Source organism: Peromyscus leucopus, chromosome 2, assembly GCF_004664715.2.
Source record: "Peromyscus leucopus breed LL Stock chromosome 2, UCI_PerLeu_2.1, whole genome shotgun sequence".
NCBI classification, from domain to species: domain Eukaryota; kingdom Metazoa; phylum Chordata; class Mammalia; order Rodentia; family Cricetidae; genus Peromyscus; species Peromyscus leucopus.
Genome location: NC_051064.1, coordinates 21,471,327 through 21,494,519, shown reverse-complemented (window position 1 = coordinate 21,494,519; position 23,193 = coordinate 21,471,327). Strand labels below are relative to the sequence as shown.

The following is a 23,193-nucleotide window of genomic DNA, read 5'->3' as shown; positions in this document are numbered from 1 at the left end:
TTATTTTTTCATTACCAATTTCTATCTTCAACCATCAACTAAAGTGCTCTCTGAAAACTCCCTCGGGAAGTACTCTGTTGCTGGAAATGTGGTTCACACCCATATTCCCAGCACTTGGGAGACAGAGATAGTCAGATTGGGAATTTGAGGCCATTCTGGGATTCATAGTGGGACCCAGTCACAGAAAATCAATCAAGTAAACAACTAAACAACTAAACAACAAGATCTACTTGGGAACATGTTGGTTATTTCTCCTTCCCCATTCTCCTTAACTTTGCTGTTGCCTTGGCTTTTAAATCCATCCTCTTGTCTTGGACAGTTATTGACACATAGCAAACCATACCAACATCCAGTAGTTTAAAAAGCAATTGTTTATTTCTGCTCTTCTATCTGTGGGGAGTTTATCTAGGCAAGGTTGAGACTGGCCTCTCTGCTTCCTATGGGAGACCTGCCAGCCAGCCAGCTGGGTTTTCTTGTCTTGTGTGTGTCTCAATCTCAGTCCATCACTCTAGCTGTGGTATGATTTGACCAGGACATTAGTAAAAGGGAAAGAGAACACGATGGCATGTCAGCTCCTTGAAGAACAAGGCTAAAAATGGCAACACTTTTTTGTCTGTCTACATGCAATGAATTGAGGCAAATCACATAGACAAGGAACTATGGCCTTAATGAGTAGGTTGGACATGAGAATTTGGGGTCAGTGATATAGAAATACAGTTTTTTCTTCATGAGAACATTGTCTTCTTTTTATTAAACCATCCTGTCTTGATATTTCCATCTTTCATTGTTTTTTTTAATTCTCCACCCTTTATTTTCAATATTGTATACAGGGTTTATGTAAGACTCAGATTCTCAGCCCTGGTTCTATTTCTAGATTTGCTCTTGTTAAGAAAGTTTATCCAAGTTCAGATTCCCTGGTACTCCAATGGTCATTTCCTGCCACTGGATATTTTTATATTACCATTTGAAATCACCTAAACACATAGTTTTGGTTCCATGTTCCTCACAAGACAAAGATGTGTTTTTGACTTGAGTAAGTTGTCTGGTGACAAAGTAAACTGAAATCCAAGCCACAGCAAAACCAACTCCATGAAAACTGACCCTAAGTCTCTAAGACCACAGCATCTCTGAAATAGGCTGTTTTTAAAAAAAGAAAACACTAATGATAAGAAGAGCATCCAGAGCAACTCTTTCCATCTAGAGGTCACACAGGTCCATGAGCATCATGTTTGCACAGTTGAAAGTGTATGATGTGGGCAGCTCTGAGCGCTTACCCACCCCCATATATCAGATCTAATCTAAGTGGGTATATTGAGGAAGGAATATTTTAGCTCAGTGTCAGAGAAACAGAACTTTCATGAAGGGCAGAAACAGAGTGGGCTGTTTATTTTTATTCAGGTCTCTCTTTAGTCCTGAAATACCTCATTCTTTATTATTTGAATTATCTACCCAAAGCCTGTTCACATAAGGTTTATCCCAAGCAATGATCTCTTCATACACTCTTCCCAGACTGAGCAAATAGTATCAACCTCTCTCAACTCATGTAGCTCATTTCCAACCCTCCCCCCAACTATTATCTTTGAAAGTAGAGACAGGGCACTCTCACATATCTTCAAATGTGAAACAAAACCCTGAGCTTGTAATGGGGGTGGATTCAACTGTAGGTGCTCAAACTCCATTCTGCAGGCATTCTGGTCAGGGTTCAGAAACAGATTGATCATCTTAGGAATCCAATTCTTTGACACAGACTTCACATAACCAAGCTTCTGGTTTTTATCAAGGTCTAAAGGAAGTCATAGAATTTACAAACACTTGACATCCAGGCTTAGATCTTGCTCATCAGACACTGATTATAAAAATCTTGTAACACATTACATCTTCAGTTCACCTCATTTGCAAGTACCTATGCCGTCATTTTATCATGTCTGAAAACTATTTAAATGAAAGTCAGCTGTTATTTGGACCTGTGATGTGAAGGCTTATGTACAGCCCTGGAGAACTGTCACCCTAGTTTGTATTCATTTGCCTGTTGTCATAGTTATGGATGTACTCAAAGTGATGTCCCTTCTGAATCACAACCTGTAGACCTTAAATGAAAATAAACTCTTCTTCCAGCTTTATTTATTATTATTTTTTGCTGCCCATGAATCAAAACTAAAAACATAGCAAGAATAGCATGGGTGTTTATTTTATACACTCTACAAGGTTCTAGCATAGAAAAGAAACAAAAGATGTTTAATTCAAATAAGCACCTGTGATTGAGATTTCACTCCATTTGTTCATCAATGATTCATTGAATGCCTAGGTCCTGAAGATACTGCCAGGTTTGTATCCCAGCCCCTGTCCCATGGGTATCAAAGCGTGGGGGCGGGGCTGTTTCTGCAAGGTGTGAGTGGTGATGCAGTGGAAGCAGAGTACAGAGAGCCATGGGATTCAGAAGAATGACATTTCATTAAGTCCAAGATGCCAATGTGACCAAATCAAAGGGAAGCACCCATCCTGGGCACTTTGAAGCATTGTTCCAGGATATTCAGCAAATTATTTTTATTCATTCTGCATATAGAACCTCTGTGAGTCTGCATGCAGGATTCATGGGGACGTGGGGTGAGGACAGCAGTCACCACACACACTGTGCCGTCTGTGAACTCTCTAGACTTACACACACTCTCCTTTCTGTTCCGACCACAGGAACTCCTTCACAGACATCCTTCGTGCCATTCTGCTGTCCCTGGAAGTCCTTATTGAAGATCCTGAGCTGCAGATAAATGGTTTCATTTTAATTATAGACTGGAGTAATTTTTCCTTCAAACAAGCCTCCAAATTGACACCTTCGATCCTTAAACTGGCCATTGAAGGGTTGCAGGTATGTTCAACAAGATACAGTGCTAGATGTGTCTGACTGTACTTTTGCCTGGTTATTGCAACCAAAGTGTTACCTATCCTTTCTAGTAGATAAAAGAAACAGAAATACAATTCATCTGTGAGTGCTCCATATTTTCAAATGTTTGTTTTTTCCTAATTAGCCTTTATTTTCATTAATAACATTAAATTACTGTTACTCCTGGCACAAATTACCTGCCGGAACGACAATAACTAGAGCCTAGAGATGTTTGGCTAAATCCGAGGAGTTCACAAAACAACACCTAAGAAGCCACTACTTTATGAACATGTCCTACAGAGATGGTGTGGGGGCTGCCCTGGCTCTCCAGAAGCATTCTTGAGCCCTAGAGATGCACCCTGTGGATCTTGACTTCCCAGAGTGCTCTGTGCTGCAGTGTTGGTGTTAAAGTAGATTGCTTCCCTGTGAACAAAGGAAGTCTATGGAGCTCAGCAGGCGGTTTACATGACCTGTTGTCAGGATGGGTCCTTTGAGGAAGAGATTTTTGTGTTTAGAGCAGTTTCTAGGGTCCTTCAGGAGTCCCCACATCTCCAGAAGCAGTGAGCCTTTTAAGGGTTAGTGGTTCTGTGAGAAATAGCTAATTCAGAAATATTGCTTAGCATCCTTAGGTGACACATGATCATATACAGAATTAAAGGCATAATTTCAAGACATTCAAAAATCGGCATGGATAAAACTCACATCTCTTCTTAGTTTGATGGGAAGATTTACTCAAAGGAACGACTAGTTCTTTATTGTATAGTTACAAAGCAAAATACAGACTGTGTATACTTTTCAGTCCAATTCCTCCTGCTCCTCAGGACTCAAGGGTTCCACCACTCACAATATCTGAGCACCACAAGGAAGTGGTGGTTCCTTCTTAAGCTGTGACTTGTTCTTATTTGGCCTCCAGTAAATGTGCCCTCACAGGCCTCTGAGGAACATATGCCTATTGAACGGATTTTCTGTCATTAAAATGCTTTCCTGTTTCCCAGAGGGTTAGACATTTCAGAAGAGGAGCAGCCCATTCACATGGTCCCAAGAATGCTAAACTGTCCTTGGGCATTGTGGGCATAGCTTAGTTACCTTTGCATGGACAGCCTGCACGCAGCTTTCCTCCTTGGCTTAAAGAACAGACTTCACATTCCGGACCATCAGTTGCCTTGCCTGTAACAGCTTCCCTACCTCCCCTTCTCAGCCCCTGAATAGAGCTTCTCTCTCTAACCTTTTGCTAAAGGAGATTTTAAGCTTCAAGATTCAGCTCATGCTCATAATTAGGCTGGCCATTATTTCTAGGAATTTCTGCACAAGCTTCTATCTTTTCTTTTAAACAGATGATTTTATTAAATATGTGACTCACTGTGATTTAACTTATATTCCTTTATATATATATATTTTTTTTACCAGAAAAAAATTAGTGCCCTTTAGCTAGCCCCAAGTTCCAAATTTTCGATCTGAAAAATGTGTGGATTGCACAGCAGGCCCCTTGCTAGCCTTGCTAGACTGGTACAGATCTTCCTGAGTCAATGCATATGAGTGAAGCCATATATAAAGCTAAGCTATTGTCCCAGGAAACACCCAATGACCCTTAGTAGCTCAGGATGGGTCCCGTTTAGGCCTTTGCTTTCCATGTGCCAGGGCCCAAGATGGATCCCACAGTGTTCTGCAGCTTCAGTTAAGGGGTAGCCTCTCTTGGGATGAGGAGAGATTTGTGAAATCGGGGTCAGAAGGCATAAGGTATGTGCTCCCTTGGTCTCCAGAGCAGTGGGCTTACTTTTCCAGGGCAAAACAAGCCATTCTGATTATGAGAAGGCAGCAGACCATTCAGGATTGAAACTGTCTAAATTGAGGTGCAGCTCTGGCTACTCAGGCCTCGGGATCCTGAGAACGCAATAGAGCCTGCATGGGGCAGGAAGAGCATGGCTCCAAGGAAGCTAAGTTAAGGTAACGCTCCTCCCTCTAGGACAGTAGTTCTCAACCTTCTGTGACCCATTAATACAGTTATCATGTTGTGGTAACCCGAACGATGAAGTTGTTTTTGTTGCTACTTCATAACTGTAATTTTGCTACTGTTATGAATCACAATGTAAAATATCTGTGTTTTCCAATGGTCTTAGGTGACCTCTGTAAAAGGGTCATTTGACCCCCAAAGGGGTTGTGACCCACAGGTTGAGACCCATTGATCTAGGATATGGGTTGTCCAATACCATGCTTTTAAAGGTCATGCTGTCTTGGACATGAAGAAGTTACTGAGGTGCCTCCAGGCAATTCTGCTTTTGTCCTAAAGTAGGTAGCCATTCTGTCTAGGAACTTGTCACTTTTCATACCAGGATATCCTCTCTCTGACACTGGGATTTAGAGTCTGTTACCACTACTTTTCCTAGGGACCTTTCCTAATTATGGGGGTTATCCTCATCTCCAGCTGGCCATGAACCTTTCTGATACCTAAAAAGGCTATAACTAGAACCAAACAGAATTTGCTCATTTTTGGTCAGCATTGCTACACTGCAATAGTTCTACATAGGTCTCCAATTGTTTTCTATAACAATGGCTCAAGAGAAGTTACACAATAGTACTAGCTGACCATAGAGGATACAAGAAAAGCTATACAAGGGCATCATCAGTAACAGAAGAGAAGACACATCCTGCCTTCTTTCCATGTACCTGGAGAGAGACTTGAAGAGGCCCAGGTATCTGCTGGACCCTCACTCAGGAGCTTGCAGGGGAAAGACAGCCTGTGTTCCAACATACAAAACTTGCACTGTCTGCCTTCTTGACTACTCAGTTTGAGAAATGGCCTTCTCAGGGGAATGAATAGTCAGACAACTGTGGTGTTTTACCATCTGGTTTGAGATTCCAGCTGTTTACAGGATGAATCTAGGATTTCATGATGCTCAGTCCCTGGACAATTTAGGGCCCAGGGGTGTAATGTCACTCTGGAGTGACTAGCTGTTCCAGCTTTGACCTTGAAACATTGCCCCTAGTGCAGCAGCAAATAACTGCCACACCTGCCTATGACCTGCCCCTGGGGTGTGGCCAAGAGGAGACCCCTTAAGACCTGAGATGCATATGTGTTCACCGTCTTAGTTCCTCATGGTCCTGCAGGCTGGATTTGCAGACCAAGTCAGAGTTCCCCAGAGAACTATGCTGAACTGTACCTCATCTCTCCAGGATCCTGTAATCGACCCCTTATTGGTTATAAGTTACCCCTAAAATAAACCTTCTTTAATTACCCAATAAACTACGTGGAACTGCCTCATTAATTATAGCAATACCACTCCTACATATCTAGGTAATGAATGAAGTAATTCCAATAGGAAGAAGAGAGTGGACTAGCTCAGAGAGTTCATTCTTGAGGCAATAATAACTTAAGGTTATGGTCAGTCCTGAATCTCATATTCCAACCTGGTTAAAGAGGCCTGAGTTTTTGAATCTATTTAATTCTCTATAAAGAGTCGTTTAGAAAGATTGCTGATTTTCCCGGTTCAGCTCTCCTGGGGTGAAGGGCTATGAAGTGGGGTTTATCATGAAGGGAAGTCATGAGACAATGCTTTCAGGTGAGCACATAAAAGGGAAGCTGCAGAAGGTCTTATAGAAGGATTCAATTATTTCCAGCTGAAGGTCTCAGGTGTTCTGAACCTGGTATGACCCTTCGGAGTCCTCCCCAAAGTCAAGGCTATGGCATTGATATTCCCATATCATCCACTCATTGTGAGCTGGATGCCCTAAAAAGGGCTGTGAACCTGGTACCTCCATTCTGAGGCCAAGAGGCAGCTGCCATCTGAAGCCATTCTCCAGGTATCCCTTGCAGTGTCTGGGCATGTGCAGAACATCTGAAGCAATAAGCAAAAGACATTTGGAATATCACACAGTGGAACACATGGAGCTTTGCTTATTTACGATCTTTTTCTTGGTTACCCCAAATCCCAATTAATTCAAAGTGGAAGTGGTACTCCACAGTTTTGAGATAATGGGGCTGGGATAGAATTAATGCCAATCTTTTATTGGGGGAGGTCTTTTAGTTGTATTTCTATATTTCAGAAGGTAATTATTTTGTCTCTGAATATAATTCAAAACCCAGCATGTGTGAAAGACTTTTAGTCATATATTTTATAGATGAATTAATTATGGAAATAATCTAGAATATTGTGGTTTAAATCTTTTCATTATTTATCTATTTATTTATTTGTGCGTGGGGAGTGCATTTACCATAACAAGAGGACAACTTGTGGGAATTGTTTCCCTTCTACTGTGTCAGTTCTAGGGCTCAAACTGAGGTCACCAGGCTTGGCAGTAAGCATTTTAACCTCAAGACATCTTGACACCACCCAAAACTGTTTAAAGGATCATCATACTCTCCCATCCGAAGTTACCCTTTATTACCCAGTCACAGGGTGCAAGTAGACCTCTGCAGCACGCTCTTCTTTTTAGAGAAACTTTCAGGGGAGCACATTGTTGAGACTACCAAGTTGTTCCAGTTTACTTAACAATCTGTGACTAAAATTTCTCAAAAAATTTTGGTTAAAATACAATTTTTGAGAACTCATTTCTTTTTTCCCTGGTCTTTTTTTTTTTCAAAAAATTTTATATATTTTTGATCACAGTTTCTCCTCCCTCAAATCCTCACAGATCCTTTCCACCCCCTACCCACTCAACTCCATGCCCTTTCTTTCTCTCTCTGTTTGCCCTGATCTTTAAATGTGGACAATATTGGCTAGGACTCTTTAACAATCATTGCATCTATTCATTAAAAATTCTTCATATTTTAATCAAATTCAATGCAATTTGCACATGGCCATTTTCACACAACACAGTATGACTCTTAGTGACCTTGGGAATTCTGGCAAGAGGAGCCACACTTCAAAGTCCTGCTCCTGAGATCTGTAATGTTTTCAAAGTTAAATTTTAGAGTTCTTTCTTGTCAGTCATTGCAACACAGATCTTACAGTCAATGCTTGGTGTTTCTCAGTGTGCAGCCAGCTCATGTGCTCAGAAAGCTCACTGTGGTTCACTGATGGAGAGCTATAGCCACTTGTCGTGGAGGGAGTATTTACAAAATGTCTTGTCTTGGATTCAAATGTTTGTGTGGGTTTAGAGAATCCCGTTCTTCACTCAGCTGAGGAAATCTAAGAAATGTCTGGCTTTTTGCTCTATTCTAGTTTTTCTTTTATTTTTTTCATTCATTTACACATTCATATCATTATTTCCTAGGCAACCTAGAATGTTTATCAAGTCATTAACTCTTTGTTCAAAATGTATTAAAATGTGTCATGTGACTCATATTTTGTATTAAAGATGTTTTCATAGCCTTCAGTCAACTATGAATCAACCTCCTTCAGACAGGTTTGAGCCAGACTAATTGAAAAGATAGTCCATTTCTTCTACAGTTATTTCCCCTTCAACATGTGTGTGTATGTGTGTGTGCACATGTGTGCATATGTGTGGAGGTTAGAGGACAATTTCAGGTATGGATTCTGATGATATCCATCCTTTTCTTTGAGACATAGTCTATCACTGGCCTAGGATCCACTCATCTAGAACTCTCTGGAGAGTAAATCTGAGGAATCTGCCTGTCTCTGACTATCCAATGATAGGGTTTTAAGTAGGAACCACAATGCTTGCCTTCTTTATACATGGATTCTAGGATTCTATTGAACTCAGGTCCTTGTGCTTGAAGGCAATTTCTTTATCAACATGAAGTATTGTCCCAGCTCTTTCCCTTTTCATCTTAATAACTTGTCAAGTCTTAACCCAGGTGGTTGAAGATTTGAAACAACATCCAGAACCTTGGCCAACTCAAATCATCGATCTCCTTTCAGCCTATTTTGTTAAACCCATTCAATCCTGCCTTATTATCTATGTACCCCTTTCCATTTTTCATCCTCCTTTTGAAAATATATGTGTTTACTTACTCTGGGGAATCTAGAGTGCCATATTCAAGTGAAAGAGTAAACTGCCTGAAAATCTGTCCCGTCATGGGCAACATGACAGTTCCTTAGTATAAATGAGCAGACCATGCTATGCTTGGAAATTTCGAAAGGCATTCTGCACATTACAATCGGCAGTAGGCTGTCTCCAGTCCATATCCTAGGTATGCAGACATTCTGACTCATTTATTCTTCAAACATGGGTCAGATACTCTAATCACGGGATTTAAAGGAGATGACAAAGCTAGTCTAGCTTCAGGGAATATTTTTTCCCCAGGGCTTTCCTTTTCAAGGTCTAGTCCACATGAAGATGCATGGGCCCTACTCTCATTCTTCTGATCCAGAACCATGTCAACAGTCCTCTATGTGGTTTGTAAGACACTCAGGCTTGAGAACTGCTGCTTTAACACATGGTATATAACATAATACTTACCTGCTGGCCAAGTTATCCCACATCACTGTACCCTCTACCAGACTTCCTCATTTCTTAGTTCTGGTACACAGACGGAGAGTTGACCCTTCATAAACATTTCTAGGTGCTGATGTTGCTGATATGACCACACTTTGGTGAGAGCAAGAGCATAGTCCACTATCTGGGCTTTCATATTGTCTCTGCACTTGACCTCAGACAAGTCCTTCTCTCCCTGAGTTCCAGTTCTCCATCTGCACATGGTAGTATCATAACAATATCTATCTCACAGCTGTGTAGCAGAAATAATGAAAAGTATCTGTGTATAGCCAGTGCTGCATGAATATCCAAGTGATATTGAAATTATGAAGAGAATCGCCCTTGTCTGTAGATGCATTGGCTTTCATGCACTTGTATAAATGAAATCTGCATTGCTTGACTCTGTAAGCCTGGATTTTTGAGCACAGGACCTAGACAGCCTTCTCATTATTCCTAAACAAGGAAGTTCCTTATCTCTCTGTGTTACCATGACTCAGGCCCAAATGGTGTCACCTGGCTGCTCAGAGGTGTCTTTGTTTCTATTCTTGTAGTGTGATCTTGTCAGTTATCACCCAGTAGTGGAAGAGTGAGTCCAGTCACAAAGGCTTGGCATTGGATGATAGGTGGGGCTGAAATTCACCGTCTCCCTGTAAGACTCTTGCGGTAGCAGTATCTACAACATCTTTGACTATATATACTAAATCATCTTAAGAACAAATTGAAGAAAAAATATTTGCATTTCGGACAAAGAAGCTTATGAATTTGTGTCTTCTAAAGTTTTCATGTATACTCAAAGAACATGTTTACTCTGAGCAAACAGTGTTTTGCCTTCTCATACCACAAAGCTGAAATTCTGAATTTGTAGTAGTACAATCTGTTATTACAGAAATACTAGAGGAATAAAACATCTCTTTGAAAACTGTACCTTGTTAAGTGTCAATTAAACTCAGGAAGATAATCAGAGCTAATGATACCCTGGTGATCCTGATGCAGACAGTATGGTCCATTTAAAATAATTCCAGTTAAATAGGTCTATCTCTGGTATATTTTTGACAAATGGTCTTTTGGACTCTTGTCTTTTCTAAATGAAGGCAGTCTTTCAATTCAATTCAACCCATGGAGAAACAATCTCTGAGCCTTTACTTCTAGTTAGTCACAATGGTAAAGACACAGCCTCTGACACTGGGGAGGCCGTGCTTCAGAGCAAAGACAGACCTAGAAACAAACTGTAAAAGACAACATTCAGAAAGGAAGAAGAACACTGAACAATTAGAATCCCAGATGAAGAAAACAATACAGCCCCTAGGAGTCAGGAATGGTTTCCTGGGCAACAACACCATCTCATCTTATTCTTAGCAGATGTGTGTAGAATAGAAAAGGAAAGACAGAAGGGAAGGAATTTTAGGCAATGGGAAGACTATCATCAAAGACACAGAGGCCAAGTGCAGCTCAGTAGAAGAGAAAATTAGAAATCATTTCAAACCCTACAGCTCACAAGTACCAGAAAGGACTTCAGTGCATTTGTGGTAATCTGAAAAATTCGGTAACCTTAAAATATATTACTGAAGCAAGATGGCAGCTTTGTATTTCCCGTGGTGATCATTTAGACCTTGTGAGTAAGAAAGGTGTTTTAGTTACTTTCTTCATCAGTATCATCAAACTATCTGACAGAAGCAAATGAATGGCAGAAAGATTTATGTCAGCCCATTGTTTCCAAATGAGTCCTCTGTGGCAGGGATGGTGTGGCTAGGGAGTTGGCCCAGCTGTAGATTTGGAAGCAGGCAATGGCTGCTTCTACCATCTTGGCAGATCAGAAAGCACAAGGTGGGAATGGAAGCCGTTCTGTACTGTGCTGTAACCTTCAAAGGCCTGTGCCAAGCAGTGTGTGTTTTCTAGACTGACCCCATGCTCCAAAGGTCTTACACCCCCCAAAACAGTGACAGCAGCTGGGGACCAAGTACTCATAAGCAGGTTGGGGGTAGGATGTTTGTATTTCACATTAAAACCATAGTAGAAGTTACAATACTGAATAAACCTATTAAAACTCAATGTCAATAATACAAATAAGGAATACAAATTAGGAAAAATGTAAGTGATTCGGTAAGCAAAATAAGGTGATTTGATTATGAAAGTGTGGAAGGGCAAGATTTAGATGGGAAGTTAAGGTGAAGGGTAAAACTACCTACTGAGATGATACTGAGAGAAGTGGGCAGGTGCTTCGAGAATAGTTTGATTGCGTTCTCCAAAGGTTCATGTGTTGAGAGTTTGGTCCTGTGTGTGGTGATATAAAAGTTACGACATATCCTTGAAGAAGTAGACTCTCGTGGGATCAAATAGGTCATTGGGATACTGTCCTGTGTAGCTCCTGTGGGACCTCACGGGGTTACCACAGAGGGCTTTGTCATAAAGACACAAGACTGGCATTCCTTACCCCTCTGACTTCCTATTTTACTATAGAATATCATCCTTGTCCCCATCCCTGCCATGATGCTTCTGAATGACACAGCCAATGGTCCCTTAACTTCATGGGACCATCTGATCATGGGCTTTCTGCCTCCAAAATTAAACCCAATAAGCCTCTCTTCTTCATAAAGTATCATTTTATTATAGTAACAGGAAATTAACTAAAGCCATTAGACCTGCAAACTTAAGGTCCTAGGAGACAGTCTAATTGTTTACATTAAATTGGAGATGAAAGAGGGGTTTGGGCTAAATATATAGATTTGGGTATTTTTTTAATTTTAAAAGCATTTTAAATGTAATATATATATGTGTGTATATATATATGTATGTATGTATATGACTTTTGTCTGCATCTATATCTGTTCACTATGTGCATGCCTGCTGCCTACTGAGGCCAAAAGAAAGCATCAGATCCCCTGGAACTGGAGTTACATCAGATGGTTAGGAGCAGCCATTTGGGTGCTAGGAATCAAAACTGAATCTTCTGGAAGAGCCACCAATGCTCTTAACCTCTGAGCCACCTCTTCAGTCCATATTTTTAATTAAGAATCACTTTATTGTAGTGAACACACAAATAAAAACATCACACAGCTAAATTAATGAATTCCTCAAACAAACACTTGCCCTGTTCAAACTCAGTACATCTCAGTGAGTCCCCGTCCAATTAGCATGGCCATTCTGAAGCCATGGAGCTGTACATATGGCTCTACACTCCTGCTATCCATTACATCTTTATGTACTTATCCACCACAAGAAAAGAAAAACCATGGCAGAGTTAAGACTAGGAAAACAGCTTTATATCCTTATGTGTCCACTGCCTATACCAGTCATTCCTCATTCCTTAATATTACCCAGTGGTCTCCTTTCTAAACGTTATCCTCTACCTACACATACATTTGTTTGCATATTTAAACGTATATACATTGTAGGCTAGGGGACATATATTTCTTTCTAAGAGTGTGTGACATCACCTACTCTACTATACGTTCTAAGTTCATCCATTTTCCTGCAAATTTTGTGGTTTTAGAGATTTCACAGTACCTGAAATTCTAGGAAAGATAAAATTCAGGCAAAACTAAGGAATGGGAAGCAGCAACTGAGAGAATAATTCTATTCTGTGGTATGGTGGGGTGTCGGCTAGAGGCCCTGGGTGGAGAGGGGAGTTGAGAAAGGAAGATGAATTTGTCAGTAAACATATCTCCCCAGATCACATGTTCAGGGACATGGAAGAAACCCAGCAGAGGAAGCAGAAAGATGATAGCAGATAAAACATTCGATACCACTTATATGTCAGGCAAGATGGTCACTAGAGGAAAACATTAGGGTCCTTCACATGGCTGCAAACGTCCAGTCTGGATAGTGTTAGCCTCTGTGAATTGTTTGGTTACAGAATAATATTTTTCAAAGAGTCAAAAAAGAGATTTATGCCTCTTGTGATTATGAAATGAAGTGTGGAGTGGCTGTCCAGGGATTCTGCTCTGAATGTATCATTTTAATACACCTACAGGAAGATGCCTAGTTCTGTTTGCATCCTGGGGGACCCAGCCTCAAGTCCAAGCAGCAGTTGGCATTCCTAAAGTGCTTTTCCCTGCATAACCTGCATTCCCCTGAGATTAAAGCACGGGTAGAAAAATAAGATCCCTTGCAAGCATTAGGCAGAGTTCCCTGTTTCCAAGAGCTGAAAAACCAACTGGAGCCAAAGCCAAGCGGAGTGAAAGTGAAAGAGAATTCACATGGCGGAACAGTTCTGCGCTATGCTGTCTTCCCGGCTCAGCCAGACCTGGACCTAGAAGGGGTCTTTCCTTGCCGGTCTGCCAGTCCCACTGTCTCTGGACCAGCTTCTTTTCGGAAGCATTTCTCCATGAGACGTCCTGGCTGTCTGACGGTGCCCTTGGCATCTACACCGTGTGCAAGAGTGAGGGGTGAAGGGGGTGCTGCCCAAGATGTTACATCTGAAGCATTTCAATATAAAAACATGGAAAGATGGTTGGCATGATAAATCCAGCATCCATTCTGAATGAGAGTTTGGTTTTCTTGGAGGCCAACTAAAAATTTCATACTTTTCCATGTGTCTTACAATGGGAGAAAGTGTCCTTTGTGGGAATAAACATGTGAATTAATGAAAATGAAGGCACCTGTTTCTAAGAAACCACTAAACATTGCTAACCCCCTTTTAGTTAGTACAAAGGAAAAACATCAAAATGCAAATTCTTTTTTATATTAGAATATGATATATTGTGTACCCCAATAAAATTTATCTGGGGATCAGAGGACAGAGACAGCCACTAGATTAGACATAGAGGCCAGACAGTGATGGCACATCCCCTTAATCTTGTCACTTGGGAGACAGAGATCCATTTGGATCTCTATGAGCTCAATGCCACACGGGGAACAGAGCCAGGCATGGTGGCACACACCTTTAATCCCAGCACTTGAGATCTCATGCCTTTCGTTGGGAAGCACACACACTTTTAGTCCCAGGAAGTAAGATGGCAGGGCAGAAAAAGGTATTTAAGGCGTGAAGAAACAGGAACTCACTGTCTTAAGACTGAGGATTTCCCAGAGGTAAGAGCTTGTAGCTGATTTGTTCTGCTTCTCTGATCTTTCAGCTTTCACCCCAATATTTGGCTCCAGGTTCTTTATTATAAGACCTTTTAAGATTTGTGTTACATTATAAGGATCTGGCTTTATACAAGGAAATACTAAAGTATAAGTTACAGTCACAAAATATACAATTTAGGTGAATTTTTAGAAACTGAAAACATCTAAGTAATTAATGGAAAAGCAAGAAAAGTCAGATCTTGTGACCCAGAGGTACTGTGTGTTAAAAACTGACACCAAAGGTAGCCACTTTCCTGTCTTCAAAACCAGATTGGTTTTGTTTTAACCCCTCCCCCACCCCACCCCCGCCGCTGCCGCTGCCACCCCAAAATGCCAATGAGACTCATTCCTACTTGCTCCTATCTCAGCCAATCAAGCTCAACAATTCTGGGGGCCTGTCTTGAGAGTATCATTTGCATAAATGATCTAATACTCTTTGTATCTCCATGCAGAATTTGATAACTATTCTTGGAATTCTGGAGAATTCTCTGTCTGGAGACAGAGAAATGTGGGACACCTTCCTTAAGGAATTTCAGAGTAATTGCATCCCATAGAATACCGAATCTGCAGCATCACATTACTGCTACAGAATCACTGCAATCAGCTATACACTGGAACTAAGAGATGCTCTGTTTGAACTGATTTACTCTTATTTTACAAATAATTCTCACTGATGAATGTATCTGAAATTTTCCTGTGCCCATGGTCAGGACAAATCTCTCTCACCTGCCAATTCCACAGCCGCTCAAACCCAAATAAACACACACAGGCTAATACTAGTTTTAAACTATGGCCATGGCAGGCTTCTTGTTATCTAGTTCTTATATCTTAAATTAGCTATTTCTATAAAGCTATACTTTGCCATGTGGATTGTGACTTCCTGGTACTTTTACATCTTGCTTTTCCTGGCTGCGGCTGGTAGCATCTCCCTGCTCTCTTTTCTTCTTTCCTCTCTCTCCAGTTAGAATGCCCCACCTAACCTTCTGCCTCACCACTGGCCAAACAGTTTTATTTATCAACCAATCAGAGCAAAAAATATTCACAGCATACAGAACCATATCCCCATCAGATGAATTCATGGCTTCACTTAGTATATCTACAATGTAGGCAATATTAAGAAATAACAGCTTCCTGGGTGTTGCTCAGTGGAAGAACATGTGCTAAGAATGAGCAAGGCCATGGGTTCCATCCCTGCTTTCCTAACCCAGCTAGCAGCCAGATAAGAAGCACAAATCATGTAAATGATTACTTCTGAATCTGAAAACTGCAGAATTCAGGCTGTTTTATGTAGATGCTACTATTCAACCATGCCCTGAGACAGTGTATGGTAGCATCAGATCCAATGTACACAGCTATGATCCTAAACAATCTGGAAGAGTCTCTCACTCTTGGTAGTCCAGCACTACCAAAGACATGGACACATGCAGACTATCAGAGGGATTTTTATCTCCAATAGTTACTATGTAATATAAAATGTTTATACCTCACCTTAGTTCCTTGTATATCTTAAGAGTTATAGAAACTGTTAACTATCCTGTGTTTTAAGAGACTCAGAATAGCTAATAGTGAAAACAGTTCCCACACTACCAGGAAAGCTCTTTGAAGGCTCTTGGAAATGAGAGAACAAGTGGATGCTCTAAAATATGTGGTGTACAATAATAATAATCCAAAATTGGAATAATAATATGCAATGCCATGTAAATTCAAATTCCCCTCAAAACCATTCATTACATATTCTGTTACTATGCACAAGGCTCTGGGGTTATTTTCAACAGAGGGAAGGAAGAGAAGGAAGAAGGAATGGGAGAGGGAGGAGAGGAGAGGAGGGGAATCACCAGTAAGGTCCAACACTCTACATCCTTGATATTTAATGATGCATCCTACACACAACATCTTGTTTTCAATACTGTGGATACTAGTGAGATGGTACAAATTTCCATATGTTTATTAGATGTTTTTGTTCTTCTCTGCATATTGCTTGATAATAGGCATCAGCCATTCAGGGTGGGGGTTAAAATCTTGTTTTACTACTAGCATGTAAGAAATCTTTTTACTTAATGAAATGAACCATTTGCCTCATGTCACAAAGGTGTTTGTACAATTTACACTCAAATTGAATTGTGTTGCTCTTCTTTCAAATGGTTACAAAAGGTTTTTATGAAAAGTCTGTTAATTACTTTGCTTAAACTTACAGATTTTTCATGTATTTCAAATGTTAAATAAAATCCACTAGCATTTTCTAGACTGGGATTTCTTTCTGATTCATCATTTTATTGTATCTGGGATTTGTATTTAGAAGATGTTAGGAAGGGATTTACCTTAATTGTGTTTTCACATGCCCCAATGCGGGTTATTAGATAATGCATCCTGAAGTGCACTTTAGAAGGCAGATAAATCAATGCCAAGAGACTATTAAGGCAGTGAGGCCAGAGCTAGAGCCCTGTCTGCTTTCTCTGATAAATCTGACCTTATATTTGATAAGAACAAGTCATGTGAATTAACAAAAAGTTCCCTTCAAATCAGAAACTATTTTACCCCTGAAAGGAGTAGAAGGGGTGGTTTCTCAGCAGGTCAAACTACCAGGGCAGGATGAAAATTAGCTTAGTGTTTCTTTGGGACCACCTGTAAGAAAAGAAAAAAAGAAGACATTGGCTAGTTAGATGCAAGGCATCTAAGATGTAAGGTCCAATAAAATAAACTAAAAAGTTGGCAAAATAGTCAGCACTGCTACAGAATTCTAGAATGTATAGTTACAAAGGTAATTTGTTCTGCCTCAATAATAGACTGGGTTTTAGAAACTTAAAGACATTTTCTGGAAAGTATTAAGAATGTGAAAAAAGCAAGAAGCTAAGCTAATGCCAGCTCAGCTAAAATGTCATTAGTTGAGAGGAATAATTCCTAATGCCCTAATCCATAGACTCATTAGGCTTTGGAAGAAATTATAAATTTCCTTTTCTACCAACTGAATGAGTCTTTGATGAAGATATCGCTGAAAAAGCAATAGTATAGGACAGCATTAAAGTGTATTTTAAGTCATTGCAAGGGAGAGGTCAATTCTGAAAAAGTCTACACAAGATACAACTTAAGCTGTGAGATATCTTTACATGAACACATGAGCCCATCCTCAGATGCTGTCCCAGGTGAACAAGTCTTCACTGAAAGCCTTGCCACAAAGCTCTGTTCTTGACTCCTCATTTAGTTTCTAACATGTGTTTCTTAATTTGTAAGTAACTCCCTCAGAAAGTTAGCTGTTCATAGCGATTATTTTAACCCCAAGAATAATAAATATGTAGCGTGCACAGCAACTCCAGGCATAAAGTTAATGTTCTATCTCTGAGACTGTCCTTCTCTACTCATGCAACCCTGTTCATCAGGGCTGCCCAACACCACTCCCTTTTCTATCCCTGTTCCTAATTTCTTCTCAGATGATGGTTAAGCTGTGCATTTCCCACGTTTGCATTCCTTCTGGTACCTTGATCTGTAGTGTTGCAAACTCCTCTACTCTTTCATCTTCCAGCATTTCACTCATTCCTATGATGAGCATTGTTGCACACCAGTAGGTCAAGTATCAGCACCTTTGATTTCCTCTAGATGTCTGAATCTTTTGTGAACTTGTCTGCTCTTACTGTGTTTTAGATCTAAGGGGATATTGAGGGTGTTATACATCAATGTGACCCAAAGAGCCATACTTTAGTATCTACAAAAGAGTTTTAAAGATGAAAATGATTGTTAATTTTCATCAAAATAGGGTACAGAGGAGATGGCTTGGTGCCAAAGAATGACTGGTCCTCAAGCATGAGGGCCTGTGTCTGGATTTCAGCACCCAAGTAAAAAGCTATGCAATGGCATGCAAGTATCTGTAACCCCAATGCTGTTAGGGGCATTTGCACACAGAACAGGATAGTCAATGTCCTCCTCTGTCCTCTGTGAGCACACACTCATACATGCACACACTTGGACAAGGACACACACACACACACACACTGTTCATCTCACAGAGTTTGTGCTTCCGTGGAGTTGGGTGGGGTCTAAGAATCTGCATTTCTGTACAAAAGCACATGTAATGCTGATGCTTCTGGTCCCAGCAGCATCGGCAATCTCATGGAGAATCATTTCTTTATTGGATCTTCTTATACAAATAAGGAATCAGGAACCAGGCGGATTTGCTCAGTGCTCCAAAGCCAGCAATGACTCATGCAGATAGCTCACTATAAGCTTTAGGACAGGTGTTCAGGGTCCAAAGTCATGACGGTACAACTGGATATGAAGACCATTGTCTCCTTAAACAACAACAACAACAACAAACTAGTTTTGAATTAGAATATCTATTTCTTGCAATTTTCAAATGTTTTGCTGTTCACATATTTATACCAAATAGGAAAGCTTATTAAATTCATAAATCTTTTCTTTTCCTGTGTACATAATTGGTCTCCAATCTTAAGTGACTTTATTTAATGTTTCACAAACTTTCATCTTTTTCCGTCCCTGGAGCTGCTGCTTTTTTTGGGACATCATTAGTTGTTCCCAGGGGACAGAAGAGTTTCCTTGCTGTTCTTGTGCTTTGGTCTAGGCAGGCTTTGACACTCATACACTTCATGCTTGTCATCCTCAAAGAAATCACTTCTTTAATATGCACCACTTACTTTTATTTTAATTTAAATAAGTATTTATTTAGGACTGAAGATGTAACTTAATCAAAACATGCTTGTCTTGGATGTACAATGTCCTGAGTTTGAACGCCAGTACATGAATAGGGCACGGTAATACATACCTGTCATCCTAGTACTTGGGAGATGAAGGTAGAAAGACAGAAGTTCATGGCTGTCCTTGAACACATAGCCAGTTCAAGGGCAGCTTGAGCTACCCAAATTCCCATTAGCACCTATTCCTCAGTCATTACTTTCTCACCCTCCTAAGCTGGAAGCCACCAGAAATCTGCTTCCTCTATGTATAGACTTACTGATTCTGGACATGATCTATGAAAGAAATCATATAATGAATAGTCCTTTGTGCTTGACTGCTCTCGATTAACATGTCTGCAGGGATCATTCACATGGGAGCATGTGTCATTATTTTATTCTTTCGTATTACTGAACAACATTCCATTGTATGTCCACACTACCTTTTAATCTGTTTCTCAGTTGCCATGCCTTTGGGTCATTTCCACTTTGAGCAATTATGAGGAATACTGTTATGACCCTATAATGCTTTTTTTTTCATTTTTATTTAGTTTGTGTTTCTGTGTGCAAGCTCATGCATACCACAGCTCACAACTCATGCATAGAGGTCAAACAACAATGTATGAGAGCCTATCCGCTCCTCCCATGATATGGGTCCCAGAATTTGAACTCAATGTCAGATTTGGCAGCAGTGGCCTTTATTGGCTGTGCCATCTTGCGGGCATCTAATAATTTTTAAAGGGCAGATTTTGGGATATATGTCTAGGAATTAATTAATGGATCACATGGTAACTCTGCATTTAATGTTTTGAAAAGCTACCAAATTGTTTTCCAAAGTTGCTGAATTCTCCTTGCAAGGTATTAGGATCCAAGTTTCTCCATGTCTTCATAAACCTCAACCATTCACCTACTTGAGGTTTTTGTTATTGGATTTTATATTAAAGCCATGGTTGTCATGAAGCAGTATTTGTGGTGACTTTGCATTTCTCTGATAGATGATGGGAAAACCATTTCATGTGCTTGTCTTTCATGTGTCTTCTGAAATATCTATTAGATGCTTTGCCAACTTTTAACTGAATTGTCATCTTTTAATTACTGGATTATATGAGATATGGGTGTGTTCCAGATAGGATTTCCTTGTCATATGAAACATTTTCCCCATTCTGAAGTTGTTTTCACTTTACCAACAGGAATCTATAAATCACAAAGGTCTCCATTCTCATGGAGTGACCTATCAACTGTGTTGTCTTACTGTTTGTACTTTTGGCTTCATATTCAAGAAACTGTTACTAACTAAAGCCGAGTGGCATGCTCCTGTGTTTTTTCGAAGAGATTTACATTGAGACATGGGTTACATCTTGAGGCTTTTTGGTGTGCATGGCATGAAGCAGGATCAACATCTTTTCCCATTAAGATTGCCCTAGCATTACTGTTAAACACTGTTCCTTCTTCTTGGATGGTTTTGATCCCCTTATAGAAATTAATCAAGCATAGAGCATTAGTTTCTGGGCCTGATTTTATTCTGTTGGTTGACATGTTTCTATGCTGTGATACTATCTTGACTAGAGAGAACAGTTTTGTGATGATTTGTAACAACAGAGGAAACATGAGTTGCCTGGCTTCGTTCTCTTTGTCAAGACTGCTTGGCCTATTCAAAATATTCTACACTTTCATGTGATTCTTAGAACACATTTGTCAAATCTGTCAAAACAAATCAACCAAGCAAACAGTGCCAACAACCATGAGCTTGGTTTGAAAGATGATTTGAAATTTGAAAGATGGATTTGAATCTTTAGACCAAGATCAGTCTGGGGTACACTGTCACCATGATAACAAGTATTCCAAGTATGGGATGCTTTTCTATTTCCTTGGATCTTGAATTTCTTTAAATAATTTTTTTCTACAAATTTTATACTTTTCTAGCTAAATTTTTATTTCTGTGTATTTTGCTCTTCTTGACATTTTAAATGAACTTAATTTCCTATTTTTAGATCTTTCATACTAATGTGTTAAAATACAACTGATATTGGCATAATAGCATTATATTCTATAATCTTACCTTTACAAAAAGGATTCCTTGGAGTTTTCTGTATATTGAAAACAAAAATAGTTTTTCATTTTATTTTCTTTTTCAATGCTGAATAGAGGTGATGAGAGCAGATATCTTTGCTTTGCTTCTGATTTTAGGTGAATAGCATTCAGTCTTTCATCATTACATGTGAGATAAGTTGTGCATGCCTTATTAATTATTATTAAATATGCACATTATCAGATTAATGAAGCTTCCATTTCTCTGAATATGTTTAGACAATCACTACCATGTTATCTAAAACAATCGTTCAACGTGTCCTTATTTTCATATCAGATGAAATTTATGCTTCATAGCCTATTGGGAGATCCTCTTGTACCTGTCCCCAGTCCACCTTTCAGCCTTGTCTGTTGTCCCTATCCCTACCACCACCTCTTCCAGTATTGCCTTAAACAGGCCACAGAGGACACTGCACACAGCATCTCATAGTCCATGCTGTCTGTCTCTTTGTGGCTCCTCCTTGCTTTACCCTGAATAAACACCTTTTCCCCCAACAAACAGATCTATTGCTACTAACTTCAAAACTGTGTGGATGGACTCGAGCTGCCTTAGCCACTCTTTTCTATACTCATAGCAAGGTGTGTATATTTCTACATTAGAATTAAATGTGATTTTCTGTTTTGTCAATTTAAATTTCTGCCTATCCATACAGTTCTTGAAGTCAGAGGTTATATTATACATCTTTTATATACAGGACCTAGATTACACCGCATTGTGTTGATGGTCAGATGTATGCATGAATAATGAGATTTTTTTTCATTTCTTACTTATATTGAGCCTTCATAACTTAGTAAAAAGATTCACATACATCTATAAAAAGCAAGAGACCCTAAAGGCAAATGCAAATGCAATTATTGTTCAAAGGCCTTTGGAATATAAAAAGAAAAATAACTAGCAAATAAAAAGACATGCCAATCAAAAACAAAAAAAAAGTATTAAAATCTAGAGTTGCCAAGAATTTTTCTCTACTGCTAGAAATAGTGCTCCCTATGACATTCCACCTAGGGATCCCATTCCCCATCTCTCCCACTCCTTATCCAATATCTCCAACAAATTATTCTATATTCTATTCAACTGAAGAATTATGGCAATACTTACATTAATCAGCCACATTCACATACAAAGGAATCAGTGGCTGGAATTGCCATTAAGCCAAGTTTCACCAAGTACCTGGCACTCAGACAAGAGTCAGCGAAACACAAAATCCACTAATAACTATTAGAATGAGGAATACATATATGAGCTATAATCTTTTTACTGTCTTGAGAAATTCCTTAGACAGTGAGGGAGGCCCATTTGTCAACAATTATTGATTGTGTGCTAGTAATATTCATGTACGTGGCTGTGTGGTGAGTGTAGAATGCTGGACAGTTCAGATCTGTGCATTCTAGGGATCTGTGTTTGAGTGAAGACCACTACTCCTTAAAACACTGCTTATTATTCACTCTGCAAGTGTTTATTGAAAACAATCACAGATATAGCCAAGGAGTGCTTGGAATACAGCAGTGAATCAAAATAAACAGACCTCTGCCCAGACAGAGCATATAATCATAGTGAGAAGGGCAGACTGTAAACAATAACCATTATGTCTGTGTATGAACACACACTTATAAACAAGATGTTAAACATGATGAGTACCATGGAAAATAAAAGAGCCAGTTAGGAAGATTGAGACTAGAAAATATATCACTATGGTGAGAAAAAGGACTCTGAGTGTTACCCCTCACCATGATAAATATTTAATTTGGCCTATATGTTTTAAATGATTTTAAAATATTACACAATGTACACATGTCTACTTAAGTCAAATGGACTCCATTAACACATATAATTTTACTTTTTATGTAATAGTAAATTTTTAAAAGGAGTTTTGAAAGTTTTTAAATGTAATTAAATTTAAAGATGAAACAGGCCATGATTTATGGATGGATTTGGGGGCACAGACTTGAAGGAGGTAAAGTCATTGGCTGCACAGCTACTAGGTAAGATGTTCCCCGCATAGCAAGGGTGAAGACAATGCCCAGAGTTGCCGGGGCCCTGCAGAGTCCACAGCACAGCAGAGATGCCCCAGAGCTGGTCAGGCGCTTGCATGCAGTGGTAGAAGATTA

General features: G+C 39.6%; 1 protein-coding gene across 2 annotated transcripts in view; it reads left to right on the top strand.

Annotated features, from left to right (window-relative positions):
• The window catches only part of Clvs1 (clavesin 1), a 197,393-nt gene that overhangs the window by 88,402 nt on the left and 85,798 nt on the right, over positions 1–23,193 (top strand). For both annotated transcript variants that reach the window (XM_028878508.2, XM_028878509.2), the window contains one exon: positions 2,689–2,863. In XM_028878508.2, coding sequence (XP_028734341.1) covers positions 2,689–2,863 — 175 coding nt within the window. The remainder of the gene's footprint in view (positions 1–2,688; positions 2,864–23,193) is intronic.